The following is an 18,725-nucleotide window of genomic DNA, read 5'->3' on the forward strand; positions in this document are numbered from 1 at the left end:
AGCTAGGGCTGGTGTAAATTGGCAAACCTCCATTTAGCTTCAGCAGATCTAAGGTGATTAACTGCAGCTTAAGAACTATCCCCTTCTATTTTTCACATGAAAATAAGTAGGGCTTCTTTGCGGTACAAAGGATTTATAAATTAATAAATTAAAAGTGAATTAATAAATTAAATTAAAAGTGAAATTAATAAATTAAAAGTGAATTAAAGTCTTTCATGCCAAAGAAGAAATGTTTATAGCTACTGACAATGAGTACAGATTTTAGATATTCTGGTCACATGGATATATACTTTTTTTTTTGGTGAGCAAAGGCATTGTTATGTTTGATGTCTGCCTTCAATATTATTCTCCCCCCTCTATTCCAGATGTCTTGCAGGAGAAAAGAACTAGACTGTCCCAGAAGGTTTCCCATTTCCTAGCAGACACAGCCTCAGCAGAGCAGGGTGTCAGAGCTGCAGAGGTGGTGGCTCCACAAAACCCATGCAGACTGCTCTTTGCAGAACAGTGATGTTACTGCAGGGCACATCACTGTCCTTTCAGCTGCTGGCTCATACAAATTCCCTTGTTCAGGCACGTGTTTGTGCTTGCTAAAACAAACAAACAAACAAAAAAAAACCTTACACAGTTACTGTATAGTCCTACCAAAGTGGTGAACCTCCCCTCAACCCAGTGTCTTGTAGGCACTGAGCTCCATGCAGCTACCAGGCAAACTTATAGAGTGACTTTGTTCAAATTGATACTACAGGCACCCCTGTTTTTTACTGTCAATAATAGGGGATGTATTGTACTTGGTGTCTCTGAAGGCGAAAAAGGCGTGGGAGAAAGGTTAGTGGGTAAATTTACAAAGCACTCCTAAACATCCTCCAAGAAACCTACAGATGGAGAATCCTCAGAAATGCCTAAAACCCTTTTAAGCAGAAATACTGTGCTGTTTCCACAGTAAGCACTGATAAACGTGTTGCTGACAGCTCAGAAGGAATCCTATCAAACCAGGGAGGTGCCACTAGGAGGAAAATTCTTGTACTGCAGGTAGTGTGAAACAAACCCACTCAGACCACACAGCAATATAGCTAGGGAAAAGAAAACCTTAAGTAGGAGGATAACAAAGAGGTGATGGCTGCACAGAGATACTTGTGGAGCTGACAGAAACAGAAAGCAGTTCCAGTTACAGAAAGTAACACAGTGTTGATTAAAAAAAAAAAGATGTTCTCAAAAGAGATCACTGGTTCTAGACAACAGCAGAAGAGCTTCTTTGGGTGAACGTCAACCACTCAATGTGCAAACCGCTGGAGACAGATTGCGTTCGGGTGCAGAATACAATCACTGTTCTGTGAGAGTACCTCAGTGAAAAATATAAGTGGTAGTTACAGGTGATGGCTGTTCAGTAATCCCTATATACATATGCAGAAATATCTCAGTTGAGCACAGTCAGACACGTTAATGTAAAAAGAAAGAGGTTTTCTTAGCTAAAGGATAAAAGAAAAATGAGGAAAGGGGAAAAAAATACAGCTGAGTGCTCTTTTGTGACCCAGACTGACATTCACCATGAACATATCACACAAATACTGATATATGTCTTAAATATTATGGGATTATAACTATATTTTCATGACTTTTGAAATTGAATATTATTTAATGCACTAAAATAATAAGACAATATTATACAATTTACCATCATCATAGAGAAAACTGCTTGGGAGCAAATATATAAATAATATTATTTTGCTCTTTATAGAGCAAAACATTTTAAACGATAACTTAAACCCCTACAAATTTCCTATGCTCCTTATTTAAACACAAGTCAGGCTAATTTATTCCCCGATGAAAGCTCATTATTTATAAATCGTAACTATTACCTTTCTACTTGGAGTAGAATCACACACACCGGGGACTGAGTCCACAGTAGCAGATACAGGGAAGAAAAGATTATTGACGTCATGAGGAAACATGGAGATTTCATTCTGACGATACATTCTGTGATGACGAAGTTTTGCTACCCATTCATCAAACAGCTCCTGAGATTTCACCTACACAAAATTTCAGATTTTGTAACACTCACATTCAAAACTTCCAACAAAGAAACTAAGATATCTTGTGCTCATTAGACAGCTAGCCTGGCTGACTTTTATCGGCAAAATATCAAGAAAGTTTCTCTAATGATGCTTATAGTAGAAGACACACTGCATGAGCTTAAGCATGACAGAAGAATTGTCATTGGATAAAGTCAAGAAAAAGAGAAACTTCAGTTAACATAGCTATGATTTCAATACAGAACACAATACTTAGCAAGTTCTAGATAGGAAAAAAGAAATATAAACAAAAAAAATTGTCATTTCTTAGTTGCCAGTTGTAAGGTTTAGTCAAGGTTTAACTAACTGCAAATGGAAATTTGATTTTGGTGATGAATTTTAAAACAATTTATTCCACAAGACAGAATAGACAGGTCTATACATTTGACTACAGAGAATACTTCCTACAGATAAGACAAAACTTGTACAATAAGTGCATACCCTTTGCTGAAAAAAGTGGTGGAGAAGAGAGTGCTGCTAAACATGAGGCACCTTCCAAGTTTCTACTTAGAGAATAATTTTGTAACAGGGTTACCAACTCTGGAACAGTACAGTAAAATCTCTGAAGTTATAAAGTGTAAAACTAGTTTGCTGAGACTAAAAATTATTAGTGCAACTAACAGACCTACTACTACTAAAAATAAACATGGTCTCCACCGTATAGATTTAATGTTGTTATACTCCTACAGTTTTGGGAGTAAGCTTTAAAGAATCTTAAAGACCTACCTTCAGATGGTATATCTGCTCTTCTGTATCCAAATCTATACATTTTGTGGATTTCTTTACAGACATGACAGAAAGTCCAACATCAATGCAGCCATGAAGCTTCCCTCTCTCTATCTGCAAAAAAAAGTAACAAGAATGCAACAACCCCAGAATAAAGCAGAAGGACAGACCTGCTAAAACCATCATTCTCCTGCCTTCAACCTGCTGTTTAGAGCTGCTGAAAATCTACTTCTCTTTACCAGCAATATGGAATTACTAATATTTCAGATAAAATGCTGTTGTTACCTTACAATGGTCTTAAAGGGTTTTAAATCACTTACATCAGCTTGGCATTTAGAATATTTCAAAATCCCTCTGTCCAAAAAGAAGTATCTCTGTAACCAGAAATGCAGAGAATTAAAAACCACACAAAGAGACAACCAACCAAACAAAAACCAACCAAACAAAAACACACAAAGCCAAAAAAACCCTCACTCACATATACTTTTTTGGAGAACACATTCCCTGCTCTTATTTTTTTTTATTTTTATTTTTGCTGTAACAACACACCCAGTAAGTCACATTCAAACGGCATCAGGCTTTCAGACAGACATTCCTTTACTACCTTGTGCCAGCCCTTCAAAGGCCATTTCCTCTTTTTCAGTAAGCAGCCTTCCTGCTTCTGTGGTTCCTGGGTACAATTCATTGCTCCCCGGAGTCCTTCCACAATTTCCCAGCTGTCCTGCTTAAACAGAAAATCCAAATCTAGATCTTATTCCTTCCAACTGATAGAATTGTTAAGACGGATTGGAGAGGAGTAAACAAATACAAAAGGATGCTGAAATCTAACCTTAGATCCTTCTTTATACTTTGCTATGTATCTAGGAAGAGACAAGATTTTTTTTAATTTTGAAAGGAACAATATAAACAAAATAAAAATGCTATTTTAATGACATGAACCATCATTGAAGGTAGATGCTTACCACAGTTTTATATGCATATTTTCTTCTGTGGGTGCCTACACACACACTATGTAGCCACAGCCTAGTCACAGTTTACCATAAAAACCTTTCTGCAGTCATGGGCAGAAACTGACTATGCTAAAAGGATATGCTTTGTAGGTTATGAAACAGAAATAAAAGTCTGAAAATGAAGACATTTTCTATAACACTCTTTTGCCCATACTCAGCTACTAAAGGCTTTGTATTTTGTAATGAACTGCACTCACCCTAAAAATAAAAAAAAAAATAAAAAAATAGTAAAAATAAAAATTAAAAGAAAGAAAAAGAACAAGCCAGCTAAGTAATTCAAATACTATGAAGAACAAGATGTAAAGGGAGACTACAAAAAAAATACTCCCCCACCTTCATCAGATACATCTCTAATTAAAAGAGTATCTCTTTCTCCTGCTGTCAGTAAGTCTTAAATGAAATATCCTGCAGCAATGTAACAGACAAAAGAATTAATCTGATGAGATTTTTTACTTTTTTTTTTTAATGGGAAGACTACTAATGACCATGTAACACAAATTTCAAGATTTCTGATGTCAGACTTCATGAATTATTTATTGCCAGCTACCATTGGATTCCACAGATCTCTAATTATAAACAACTGACAGAAAATGTCATGGCTTGTGCCACTGACATATACTTAAAAAAGACAAATACTTTAACCTGTAGAATTTAATAATGTAAAGGACTACTATGAAACACTTAGAAGAAAACAGAACTATACCAGGCAGGTGAGTACTTGTGGTCTTTCATTTAAGCCACAAAGGGAAGTATTTCCCCTTTTCCTTCCATAAAAAAAAATAATGGCTGACTCAAAAACTTTAAAATAAAAGTTAAACAAAAATTGGCAAAAGTGCTAGTTGTGCTTATTTATCCATCTTCAGAATCCTTAAAATTCACCCCAAGAAATTAAAAAAAATAATAATAAAAAAAATTACATCAGGTTATATGCCCATTACCAGAATAATAAGACATAATGGCAAACCATCCTCAAAAAGCCATCCATTAAATAGTTTAAACAACACGATCTCTTATTCCAACACATTAGTGGCAGCACTCCCCTATTTTGTTGTTATTTTCCTTGCACTGCACTTTATGGAGCAAACTGCATAACTGGTCAGATTCTTTGACTTGAGTTCCCTCTGCCAGCACTACACAGCAGGCTGCCAGCACCAGAAATGGGGCTGAGCAGCTCCCATCATTCCACACCCTACAGATCATCCATGATGTTCTACTGCCTGAAGGTAAGTCAAAATTGCATTCATTCTAAATGAAATTGTTATCACAGCATGCATTTTGTGCCCCTATGGGCTTGGGTTTTATGCTTGCCAGTTTTGTAATGCACAGCTCCTTTCTCCCTCCAATTTGCAATATTTTGACAGCTACTTAAATACCATTATTTCTAACTAGTACACTCATGAAACCATATTTTTCCTATTGAAAACCAGAAGTTTCATTCCATATTCTTTATTTTTCATTTTTCTCAACGTGGGACTCACTTAGGACTCTAAATAATCACGAATCCTCTCCTGCTTAGGGGAAAATTGCTGTGATATCAGGTCAGGGAACAGGTAAGTTACTCATAGACACCAGCAGCTAATGTTTTGAATGAAGAGCAGAAGGTCTCCAGGCTGTCTCCAGCACATCAGCGCAACATGAGCCACAGCAGTGCACGCTCTGCTGCTAGACACCAGCAGCACAAGTCTTTTGTGGGGTGAAGCAGTCAGAGAATGAAGCAGAGAGTCAGCTTGTGCCCTTACAGTCACAGTCAGCTACGGCTTCCTAGCTGTGGTTTGACAGCTATTCAAGTACAAAGGCAGCTATAAGCCTCCACAATTAAGGACTTTTCTTCTTTTTTTCACAGAGTGTTCCGACCTTGAAAGCATAAAAGAATTTATATTCCACCATCTCTTTTGCCATAAATGGAAATATTAGGCCACCAAATGCTTTCTGCAGTGAGTTTGGAATTTCTTCGCTTGTTAAAGTTTATTTAATTAACCCATATATAATTACAAGCATTAGGACTTATGATGACAGAGCACCCTCTTTAAATATAATCAAATATGGTATAATGCTACAATTTACATTAAGCATGTAACAGCTGAACTTACTGTTGTTCACTGTCCACATATGGATAAAATTTCCTCTCCTTGGGAAATATGTTCTACTAAATGAGCCAATATAAAACGAATCTTGACATGAGCTGATTTCAAACTGGGGACTTGAGGTAAACATTAAAAAAAAAGTGTGAAACCTAATGGTACTAATGAAAGATGATTCTAATTAAGAACTAATAGGCACATCTACAAGATTAAGAAGAATGGCATGCTTATGTTTTTGTTTCTTCCTTCTTGAAATTAGCCAGAAGAGCTTAAAAGCAATATTGCATGATTACCAAGCACGTTATTTTCATTGCCTTACCCAAAATATATTAAACTGCAGTATCCAAACACATCATTTTTCCATTGAAAACTAATCTGATAGCAGTCAAGACTAGCAAACAGCAGATCCTTCTCAATATTCTGTTGTCTTGCCTAATGAATCCAGTTGCTTGAACTTTGGATCCAGTTCTCACAGACTTTGTTTAAGCTTAAACACTGTATATTGTTAATAAAGCAGTCTACTTGCAGGAGACAAGCCCACATTTGAGCACAATCAGGCACAAAAATCTTGATTCACTTTTTATAGGGACTCCTGAGAATAGACAGATCTGTGCTACATTGGGCATATGAAGTGAAAGAGAAAGGAAGCACTGGGAAATAGTTCAGTTGCAGTACACCCACCTGGAATATACACCGTGTCAACAGTTTTGGTAAAAAGTTTAAATACAGAGCATATCCTGGCCTGTATCACAATCAAACTTAGTCTGGGACTCTTCTGCAGTCCAGGCATAAGATGTTTCCCCTGTTCCTGCAAAAGATCCACATCTCTCCCTGTTCTTCTGATCAGCGAGGCAGCCAAGAAAGTGTCTTCAAAATTAAGAAGTGTGAAAATGGGAAGGAGAGCTGAAGTAGAACTACTTCCCTTTGAGTAGGCCCAGAGGCCTGCTAAATCTCAGGGGAAGGCAAGTCTCCTACTCACATTTCTGTTACACCAGGAACCTCACATGTCAACTGCAAGCTTACACAAAGGTAGCTTTATGTGAACTGGAAATGGATCCAGTGCTTTTAAAGCACAGGACGATTTAATCCACTAGGTTAGACAAGGAAATGCACGGAATAGTTCAGGTAATTAACTGCATGGGGAACTACTGGATAACCGCAAGGCTCAACATGGCAATAACAACAAGCATTAGGCTCTGTTCCACACGGGTAGCCAAAGAGCACAACCTCTCCCAGCCAAACCCCTGAACTCACAAGGTTTTCAAAATGCTGCTGCTGTGACTGTTTTTGGATCTGTTTGCTCTTAACCCAAGCCCTGCAGGATCTCAATTGGTAGTTTGTTTTGTGAGAGATCTGACACCTCATTTAATGAGAAAAAAGCATCAGTTGGCTATTGCTGGGAGCAGCTGCTGAAGCAAAAGAAAACTGCTTACTCTCTAAAATGAAGCAAATGAAGCAGGCTGGTTGGTTATCATTTGTTCTTATCTGTCTGAAATAGCAGAGGAGCAAATTAGAAATACAGAACCTCATGAAAGCTACTGGAAGCATTTACATTATGGTCCATTTTGTTGATTCTTATCCCACAACAGCGAACTGAAAAAGATAGTCTAAACCATAGTGCTAAACTGAGAAAAAAAAATGAGAAAAAAAAACACCCCACCTCTTTTCATATTCCCCCCCCCCCAAAAAAAAAAAAAAAGAAAAAAAGACTACAACCCTACCAAAAGTTTAGCATCATTATGGGCCAATATCTGCACAAAATGATCAACCTTGCATTTGCTGCCTGAGGCAGAAATTTCACTGAAGGCTGAGGGAGGAAAGTACCATTGTTTCTTTTTCTCAGGTCCAAAGATGCTCATTTCAGATCAGCATGGAAAATTCACACTGTAGTTGAAGAGCATACCTGCTGTGTTGCTGAGAATAAAAAACCATACACTTTGGTTTTCAGAGAGAAGTCTGTCATGAGATAATTGTATTTATTTTCTTTATGTAATAAAATAAAAGCCTTCCCATTTTCTGCAGTACTATGTATCATGGAGCTCCTCAAGGTGAATTATTTTGGGAGAAAGAATGAAGTAACGAGTTTGAAGGGCTCTCAAACTGATGCTTGCACTTGCAGCTCCCTGAACGAAACAGATGACAGACTTTCTTTCAGTGTAAAATGCAGTCAGTTGTACCGAATATTTTAAGTGCCAAAAATAGAAACCTGCTTTGTGGAGGATAAGGGTTGGCATCAGCTGCAACTAAAGCATTTGTTACAGTTCATAAAATTGGCAGAAATGATTTAATTTTCTTTTTTAGAACATGAGGTATTTTTAAGCAGCTCTCCTGTCATAAGGCTTTTTTCCCTACTGTATCTATTTAAAAAGTTAGTTAGCATATTAGACTTAGAAATGACTATCATATCTACTTTTGTACATAGGTCAGTTTAAATTTAAAGACTGAGACCAGTTTTCCTTCCTCACAACACATGGTTTGAAGTTGTGGCTTTGTGGAAGACAACCCTTTCCACGGCTGCCAGAGAAGAGCAGAGAGGTGGGATGTGGCAGTAGTCTCCAACCTGCCATGGGGCTTCAGGGTGACATGAACATAGTGGAACAGCATTAACTGTTAGTGTCTGCAGTTCACACTGCAAACGTATTGCTTCTGGCAGAAAAAGGGCACCAAGTTTAGCAAAGGAAGCAGCAGGCCCCTCAAAGTCCTGCAGCCCTGCTTCAGTCAACTCTTCTGGCATAGTGGTCTACCTTCTGCACCACGGGACTCCATTTATCCTCCACACCACTGGCACATGTTGCTCCATGAGGAGTAATAACTAAATTTTAGCAGCCACAGGAACCCCAGCGGTAGCCTTACACTACTGTGGTTCCAAATCCCAGTCTCAAGTTGCTTATTACTTGGTGCCAGTGTGTACCTGCAACAGTCTGTGACTAGGAAAACAGAGACTCAGAACTCAGATCTCACTATTTAAGGGAAAAACAAACTAAAACTGTCTCAATCCCTTCCTCCTGCGCTGTCCAGAGTTTTTTGTTGTTTTTTTTTTTTTTTTACTTAATCAGATTAAAAGAGTTGCTATGTCAGATCAGCAGCACAGAAAAATGCATCCAGGCAGATCTGTTGCAAGCAACAAGCCTAGTTCTGAAGGTGGCTGAAAGGGGCACAAATGTTGGAACAAGGAGTAAGAAGCCTCCCATAGAGCTGGAAGATAAACAAAATAATACCAAAATCAACAATTCACATTTTGCAGAGCACATGGCAAAATGATTTAAACTTTCACAATACCGTTAAACAGGCGTAACATTGTAAATTTAGCTACTTTGTAGACCTCTTGATCACTTTGGCAAATGCAAACAAAGTTACAGGATAACTTACGAAGATATTGCACTTGGTAAAGAAGGGAGTAGAGAAAGTATTGAGTTCCCTACAAATATCAGAAGTCTCTCCTACAAAAAATAAAACGACATAAACACCTTAAAATGAACAACTAATTTCTGAAAAAATGTTTTTCTAAATTTTCAGACTATATACAAAAAGAAAGCAAGTAAAAATTTTAGTCTGCTTAGCGATTAAGTCTCAGCATATGATAACCCATGCAAACTGCCCCAACTTCTGGGGGCTTGCCTCTCTCATTAACACTTCCTGAAAACATGGACAAGTCACTTGACTCTTTTACGTTCTCTAGATGCAAATGTATTCTGTCACTTACTTGGTACTGCATGAAAAGAAATTGACCATGAAAAGTTTAATAGTGAAACATTAATCAAAGTGGAGATATTTATCACCATGCCTCGTATTATGATGAATTGTTATGATTATAGACCGTACTGCCTTCAACATAGATTGAGAAACAACCTACTTTATATCTCTGTTCAGCTTGACCTGATAGGTGTATGAGGCAACTTACTGTCTGCCTGACTATATTGAGTGAACATGGATGCACCAGGAATACAAATAAAATAGCAAGCTGCATCTCTCACCTCTGCCAGGTATACCTTGCATTTTTGTATAGGTGATCAAAGACTAAAAAAGTAGGGACAGACAAGATGATATTAAACCTTACCGATTTATTTCCTTTCTCCAAAAGAGAGCAGGTGAGAATAAAATGGTTAAGAAATGGGATCCACTGACAGTAATATCAAAAGCCTCAGCTAGCCAACTGATTTGACCATGTTAAAATGGCAGTGCGTTTTTTGCATAAATTCCTCCTGCATAAGTATGGTTGATTTTACTGGCTATGTAAAGCACCAGTGGATTTAGTCATGCTCATGTAAATCTTATTATTGAAATACTATATGAAACACTTGATTGACATGAGCTGCTGGAACAGACAATACCAAATGTTTTAAATTATGCTTATTAAAGGTAATCTCATACTGAGGATATAAAAAATAATGTTGAAGGAAAACAAAAAGTGTCCTGAAAGCAAGGATTTCCATGCTTAGGGTACTAGAAACGCCCAGCATTTCTTACAAGCACAGCATTTTAAAATGCAGAAATTGCTCAGAGATCTGTCTGCCTTGCCAATTGTATGGGCAGGGACAGAAGTCCCAGAAAAGCAGGTGCTCTTTCAACACACAGCTGAGGACTCCAAAGCTTTCGGGGGATTTGGATGCTCAATTCCAATTAAATTTTCAACCTGAAGCAGCTCCAAGACCTCCACTAAGCTAGCATCTGTACAAATAAAAGTTTATGTTGAGCATATTGCTCATCATTTGACAAGTATGGTTTCTGTGTGTTTAAACTTAATTTTCAGCATGGCTACAAGTCAATGTTTCTTGCCCACTAACAAAAGCTGTCTTAAGCAGTCTTACTCATCAAGTACATACACTCCCAGACAGGTCTTTTAAAACTGTAAGGTTGAAAGAACAGCATAAACGATCACTTCTGCAGAAGGCAAAGTGTGGTTTGATCATATAGCATTAGGCATCCAGATGCATCATGTTACACAAATATGTATTTTCTTAACTACATGTCTCCAGCAACAATGGGCACAGAGGCATTCACAGGCACATTTTAATGTCAAAGAGGCCCTATGTCAAGTTTCAGAAAAATGCATTCTCTTTCACACACGGACTCACATCTTTCCCTGGAAACTTGAAATGAGCGGAGCAGTTGCCCAATATTCTACCACAGAAGTGGTATCTTCTAAAGAGGATTTGGGATTTCAAGATCAAACCACTGAGATCAAGACTCCACAGCAGCAATATTTCACTATAAAGACACTGTATATGCAATGTGATAGAAATTCAATTTTACAAGTGCCTGCAATTCAGGCAGGTTATATATATTATTTTACAAATAAATATTTGTATAACATGTATTTACTGCATTTGACTGAAAAAAAAGATCCTACTACAGACAAAAAAAGAAGAGGGTGAGGAAGCCAAAGAAGTGATAAAATAAAACAATCAACAGGAAAACAGAATTTAAGAGATTCACTGATATTCATAAGCAAAAGTAATAGCCAATCTTGCAAATGCTTTCAGTTTGGTTACAAAACATTTGTATTACCTGTCGACTTCCCTGCTTGGAGGAGCAGCTGCTAGTACTTCTTGAAGGAGACAGCATTTTCTGGGATACACCAAAGCTTTTTTCTTCACTCATGATCCAAGACCATTCGTTTCACATCAGCTCACTTAGAAGACCATTAAAAGGTAATTAAGCAAATGTACTGGAAGACTCCTGAGAAATGCAGAACTCATCGTTTACTCAAATGCATTCCAGCGGCATGATCTGCATCTCATGGAAATTCCTAAAAGGGAAAAGAAAAAACAAAAAGCCAAGTTTATCAGACACAATCACTTACTGCCATCCAGTAACACGAATCATGAAATCATAATACAGTCTTTGGTAATACAAGCTGACCGCATTACTGTACACTACTAGAAATAAATTCAACAGGCACTTTAAGATAAATTTTCAAGGATCAAACAGGACCATCAAGAATTTAGGGTCCTAAATACATATTTTAATTGTTGTGACTTATGCAGAAGACAAAGTACAGCACCAGGAATCATTTTAAAGGCTTAAGTTCATAATAAAATAATAATAATAATAAAAAGATGACTAACAGATACGCAGAGTATACTAAATATTTATACAAAAAAAGAACAAAATACTCTCAAAATGAGGAGAAAGCATCTAACCAAGAAAGCATCTCACAAAAAGGATAGCAACTGAAAAAATACTTTTTTTTCAAGTTCTTTGATGATTTAAACAAGTAAGCATGGCTTCAGATTGTAAGAAAAAAGACCATATATAATATATAACATGAGCAATACACACAAGTAGAGAGCATGCAAATTCAGCTACATAAAGCTGTGCATGAGCATCTTACCTGGAACCAGAAAGCTGTGACTACTGTCACATCAGTTGTCCAAGTCAATGACTGGAAGAATAGTCAACAGTCTGTTTAATAACAGTGCAGTTTGCAGCATATGCAAATAAAACCCATGCCAGAAACTCCCAATAACGGATTTCCAGTGTGGGCAAGAGTTGTCATGGTAACTGCATTTTTGTTTTTAAATTGAACAGAGGACGTAGCGAAAGGGTGATGCTTTCCAAAACTTGGGGTGACGGAGCAGCTTTGTGAATTGTCTGTCGCTTCAGATTTTATTGTCTTGGGTAATGAATTTGCACATGAGGAATGGTGCACAAACCTATGAAAGTAAAGACATTTCCACAGAGAAGAGAAAATTAATTGCCGAAATAGGGAGGAGGCATTACTTCATAACCCGCTTAATAGCTCGCACTGTCAGAAGAGTCCTGAACCAGGCTCAGTGGTTATTGAAGTTTTCCATTCATTTTTCTTCTCCTGAAGAGGCACAAAAGCCTATGCTGAGAGAAGCAGCATTTTAAGATCCCTAGTAAAATGTTTTGTTTTAGAAATTCTAGTTTCCCTTAAAACACAGAACAACAAGCAAACAAAACCACCGTGACAAACAGGTGATGAATTTAAGATAACAACAACCTGGTGCTGCAGAAAACCTTGCTTTTAACTGCTGTGGTCTGAAGCATCCAACTTCTGAACAAAGACCGGTTCCAGCGTACAACGCCTCTTCTGCAATACGGCTTGATCTTATCTATTTAGAAATACTCAATTACCCCCAGAGCAAATCTATACTAAGTAACACTAATGAAACAGTCCCAGTCTCCAGAAGTCAGGTTAAAAAGCAAGCTCTGCTGAGGCTGTTTCACTGGTGAGTCAGTTTGGCAATCATTTCCAGTAACCATCCGCTAAATACAAAGCCAGAGAGTACAATGCAAGAACCTATGAAAAACACAACAGCACAGTGATGTGAACTGGGCCTTGCACACAAGTTTTGCACTGAAATTACTGCTAATAGTAGGACTAGTGTGGTTTGGAGAAGGTATAGACTCTTCCTATCCAGAAGACAAATTTCTGTATGGCATTTGACCAAGGACTAGCACTTTTAACAGGTTTAAACTATTGAGTAAGCATAAAGCACAACTTTATTAATCAGTTTCAAGGTGCATTTAGTAAAACAGTTTAATGGTAATATCCCTTTATATTAACCAGTAGATGTCAAACATGATAGGGACATAAATACTCTTCATGTAAACTCAGTTCAGATACTGTCTTCAAAGTGCCATGCACCAAGTGTTTTACTGATGTTCACTGTTCACTCAGATAGCCATGCAGTCCTCTTCACTGCTCAGTGTCTGAACAACCAATTTACCACTTGGCTTTCATTGTTCACTACCTGGCATTTTGGCAATGATTGGCAGAGTTCATGACAAGAAACAGGCTTAATTTGCAGCAAAATACACTTAAAGTTACTGTCATCAGTATCTTGTGAGCATAACCCTCAGGACATACCAGATGGAAATTACGTGATGCCCTTTGCCCATCTGAACACAGCACAATGGTTGTGACACCCTGGAAGCTTCAGAAAATGGAAAAACAAAATGGAGGCCTGTTTTTAATACAAAAAGAAGCCATGTAGTCAGAAGGATGTTTCTAATATCGTATTTTTTCAGTGTGGAGCCTAAAGGAAATTAAGGTGTGCCTACATTTGCATTTTAGCACAGATTAGAAGTACACTTCCTCTGCAAATCTCCTGATCAGCCCTTCTGACCGCAGTTTGGGTAGCCCTGCAGGACAGTCGTGGAGCACAGACACCAAATCCCCTCTGGATGAAGTGAAAGCAGCCGGCGTGCTTCAGGAGTGTGGCCAGCGCTCACAGCACTGAGCCGGTGGCACCAGACTGGAGCCCGTCCTGACTGGTCCCATCCTGGTGTGGATGTGGGGTCCTCGCCATTACCCAATTCACTACAGAGGTCCGCTTTCACTGCACTGCTATCCTTGCTAATGTCGATATGGTCTAGAGACAGACTTACACTACTTAACTTTGGGCACACAGCTAAGAACTCCAGATCTCCTATGGCCATTGCTATTTAGGAAGCAAAAAGAGAGAGACGGGCACTTTTCCAGAACTCAAATGAGTTGAAGATGACTCCACCACCTAACCCCAGGTGCTTAAGAGAGGCAGGAGGCTGGAAGGATACATCTGACAGAGACCACCTGAAGTATTCTGAGGTTTACTTCCAAAATAGGGCTTTCCAATTTTCTTGTATTCCTTCAAATTAATTTGCTACATGGACTTAAGAACAGGCTTTTGTTACCAGCTCTGAAGAAGGCAGGAATGATGTGCGCCGTCTGTCCAAAGTCTTTTATTAATATTTCAGTAATGTTTCCCAGTAATTCAAGTTATTACCTTGAGAATTCCAGATTTGAACGTGAAACTGTAAGTGAATACTGAATATGGCTCCAACCCATCTGTCAAAACTGCTGCACCCTCCAGCAACCGCTTTGTGCTCCTTTTTTAAAATTCTCTTCAAGCTCAGGAAGAAAAAAGGAAAACATGGTTGCCCTTCAACAACTACCAACTTATGCTTCCATAAGCGTGTAAGAACACTGATCCTGCATCCCAAGTAGACTCTCGTATTCGGGCTGCCAACAGCAGTGACTGAGCCTCTCTAGGGTGACTCATATTTTACATTACCTGCAGCACTTAAGGTTACAATGGTACCTGAGCAATTAAGACTTTAAAGCAGGCACAAAAATCAGAATTATGCTAACTAAGCTAAAATTGCAGCAGGCTCTCATGGTTTGAGGTAAACATGATCCAATTACTTCGGGTTCAAGACTTTCTGCTTTTCCCGATGCTACAGGACAGCCTCAGAACTATGTTTGCTCCCATCTTTCCTCTGAAGCATGTGCTACCAACTACTTCTGTCTCCTCCGAAAAGACAAATTAAAGGTGTGAGGCTGAGGCAAATCCAAATAAATTTAGGAGACGAATTTTCACAACTGCTAAGTATGGGCCTAATTCTTCTCCATTAAGTCAACAACAGCAAAAGTAGGCCGAGAGTACTTCTGCAAATCACCTCACTGTTTTATAGAAGTAAGAAAACATGAGCATCAAATATTATTTATAACTATTGTGTCCTAAACCCATGAGCAGTACTTATCTTTACTTATCATCTGTTACCAGGAGCCTTATCATTCTAAATCAATCAAAACAAATAATAGATATATGACAATATGTACAACAGGAAGACTTGCTAAAAAAAAAAAGAGTACTATCCTAACTTGTCCTCATTGTCCTCAAACCTTTACAACTGCACTGGTTCAAAACAGCTCCTCAGTATCACAATTCATCTCTAGCAATTCTCAAAGCAATAAGCATACAGCAAAATCCCACGTCTCACAAAAGAAAAGCAGAAAATTAGAAAAATCTGGAAAAAATGCAGCATTAAATCAACATTATGTGATTGTTTTTGTTACGGCTTTGGAAGAAAAAGACTTAGCTGTTTCAGAGCTGATTCAGCAGTGAAAGATCACTGTAGAGAGAATTTGAGCAGCGAAACTTAAAAGTGTACGTCTCATCCCATAACTGTAGTCAATTGAGATTTTGTGACTAGAAGAATGAGAACAATGGAAAGCTTGATGAAAGTCGTGTGGACACAGCCAGTGCAAGACTGAGCAATCCAAGTCAGAGCTGCAAGCGACATTGAGTGACTTTCACTGAATTAAAAAAGAATCCACACTGAGACTGTTGCGCTACAGCTATTATAAAATTATTAAGTTACATTCACTCATGTCCACCTGGATAAACAGAGCAATAGTTTTTTCCAAGTAATGCGTTCACGGCTTTCTCTGTTATACTTCAAATTGTCAGCTTTAATATATCCAGCAGTCTCATCTGGCTCAAGAGAAAGAAAGAAAAGAAAGAAAGAAAAGAAAGAAAAGAAGAGAAAAGAAGAGAAAAGAAAAGAAAAGAAAAGAAAAGAAAGAAAGAAAGAAAGAAAGAAAGAAAGAAAGAAAGAAAGAAAGAAAGAAAGAAAGAAAGAAAGAAAGAAAGAAAAAGAAAGAGAAGGAAAAGAAAGAAAGAAAGAAAGAAAGAAAGAAAGAAAGAAAGAAAGAAAGAAAGAAAGAAAGAAAGAAAGAAAGAAAGAAAGAAAAAGAAAAGAAAGAATTATTTCTAAACTACAGATATGCCATGCACAACTACTGCAGATGTCTTTTTGAAGAGGGTATTTGCTGTTCTTGAATTACTGTTAAGATTCATACTATTGAAAGAGACGGCACATAAATACATTAACACTGCTGCCTATTCCCTTTACAGAAAATAAATAAAAAAATATTGCAGAAACAAATATAAAACAGTTAAAAACAAGTTATTAAAAGTTGTTATTTTTTTTGCCTTTGAAGGCAAAAATTCAAACAACTTAAGGAAACTAACAGTAACAGGAAGTTTTTCAGACCTGCCTTCAGTTAGGTGCTGTCTCTAGACACCATCCAAATCACAGCCCCTGCTGAGCAGATGCTTCCATTGGCCATGGACACGTACTACTTACTCTCTGAAGTACTCTGCGATGCAAAGAAACAGTTACTTCCATCTAGTCCACTTTCTTAAGGAGGCTGCTGTAGTAATTAAATCATGCTATTGCAGTGACCCAAGAGAGGAAAATTTAGTTCAAACAAAACTGTCCTACTTGTGTAATCAAGAGAGACAGAGGGTGGGAAAGGGAAAAAACTAGGCAAACCACAAACATACTGCATTTAACACCAGATTACTTTTCATGTATAATATTCATCACTTAATGAAAGAAAATCCTGCATGTTGTAAGCATACAAAAAACAAAACAAAACAACAAAAACCACACAACTAACCACCCAGAGACAATCCACTACAATACATCCCAAATAAGACACAAAAGAAGAACACGATTCATTGTCAAGTCTAGTCAGATATTCCTGGAACAAAGCAAGTAACTACTGTTTCACTAACCCTTGGGACAAATAATTCAGTCCCTTGTACTAGAAAGATCTTATATAAATTTAGAAGTAGGTCAATATGCGTCCTAAAATGTAAGTATATATAAAAATACCACCTTTTCCTCACATCTACCATAAAAATTGACTTTAATACTACATGTGACGTGATTAATTTTAAATGCATAATCTTGACACTGTTGCCCCCCTCCCCCAGGAGATGAGATAGATTACATTTGTACAAAATTTGCTGCATACATATCATAGACAGATAGGTTAATAATCTTTGTGACTAGTGATACAAAAATAAATCCATTAGCAATGGCAGTTATGTTAATTGTTTAGCTGTCATACCACCTTTTCAATCCAACTTTTAATCACGGGTGAGAATGAGAACACAGCTAAATAGGACTGACCTAGCTCACAGTCAGGTCCTAAATAATCCATTCCTCTTCTCCCCCAGCCCCTTTTGGAAAGAGCCTTGCCAAGGGACAGGCTAGCAGCTCCGTGCTCCTTAGCACAAGCTACCAGAAGGAGTAGGGTCGCAGATGCCCCCCTGCCAGCTCTGAGTACAACTCACACATGTGACGGAGAAGCCCCAAACCCGGGGACCACAGGACCTGCTTTGTGATGCTGGAACAGAGGGGTACACAGTCTCCCTGTCCAGAAAGTAGGAGCTACTGAGCTGTGATCAAATCCAATGCTGGGAGTACAAACACTGCGTACAGCAGTGCTCATGGGTGCAGTGAGGGCCGTCAAACTCAAGCAATAAAGAAGCAGTGGGACTGTTTGCAATGGACATGCTATTCACCCAGAGAACACTTTACAAGCCAAAAGACAAAGGATGATCAAGCAATAGAAGAGAGAAGAAAGTTTTTCGTTTTCAGTCAGGAAAAGAACAGGCACACAGTATCATTTCACAGTCTGTACTGAAAACCTTGAGAGAATCATCTGCTAATGACAATGTCCCAGGGTTGGTATGAGTGGAAACACCATCATCAGAGCTTTGGCCCACGCATGGTTGCCTTTCATTTTTCTGTTATCTATTGCTATTTAAAGCTTTGCTTTGTTCACCGAAACAAAGATATGCCAAGGCTTAATCCTTTTTCATTTTTTTTTTAATACTCATTAGTGCTAAAACATTACTGAAATGCACACTATTTGTTTTCCTAGATTCAGTTTTGATAGGCACAATGTTCTGGAAGTCAATGCCTTCTGGTGGAAATAGCTGTCAGTCTGCCAGCATGTAGCAATTCAAGATCTTAAGACAGCACTGTCTGTACATCAAGAAAAAGACATCACTTTCCTTTAAAATCACTGAAGGCATCCATATAACTTTGTACCAGACTGGCTCTTTGTGACCTGATAAGCTGCATAATGTGAGATGCATAAATCTACCAAGGCTGACGTCAAGCAACATATTTTATTAGACCAGCTCACTTGGTTTAACTACGGAGAAACAAACCCCAAAACAATCACCTGTTTCATGCAGAACAGTAAAACAGACTATCGGAGGAAGAGTTTCTGCAGCCCAGGTACA

The 18,725-nt window shown here is 38.1% G+C and overlaps 1 protein-coding gene across 15 annotated transcripts in view; it reads right to left on the reverse strand.

Moving 5' to 3' along the window:
- The window catches only part of OSBPL3 (oxysterol binding protein like 3), an 88,616-nt gene that overhangs the window by 33,503 nt on the left and 36,388 nt on the right, over positions 1 to 18,725 (reverse strand). For 6 of the 15 annotated variants that reach the window (XM_080577874.1, XM_080577868.1, XM_080577864.1 and 3 more), the window contains exons 3-8: positions 12,221 to 12,542; positions 11,395 to 11,635; positions 3,400 to 3,519; positions 3,116 to 3,169; positions 2,796 to 2,909; positions 1,857 to 2,027 (exon numbers count right to left, since the gene is read on the reverse strand). In XM_080577874.1, coding sequence (XP_080434000.1) covers positions 1,857 to 2,027; positions 2,796 to 2,909; positions 3,116 to 3,169; positions 3,400 to 3,519; positions 11,395 to 11,487 — 552 coding nt within the window. In that variant the 5' untranslated portion in view covers positions 11,488 to 11,635; positions 12,221 to 12,542. Of the gene's footprint in view, positions 1 to 1,856; positions 2,028 to 2,795; positions 2,910 to 3,115; positions 3,170 to 3,399; positions 3,520 to 11,394; positions 11,636 to 12,220; positions 12,543 to 16,674; positions 16,781 to 18,725 lie in introns of all 15 variants that reach the window. The other 9 variants (XM_080577866.1, XM_080577869.1, XM_080577878.1 and 6 more) reach the window with 5 other exon arrangements.

Source organism: Anser brachyrhynchus (genome assembly GCF_964034855.1).
Source record: "Anser brachyrhynchus genome assembly, chromosome: 2".
In the NCBI taxonomy this organism is placed as follows: Eukaryota; Metazoa; Chordata; class Aves; order Anseriformes; family Anatidae; genus Anser; species Anser brachyrhynchus.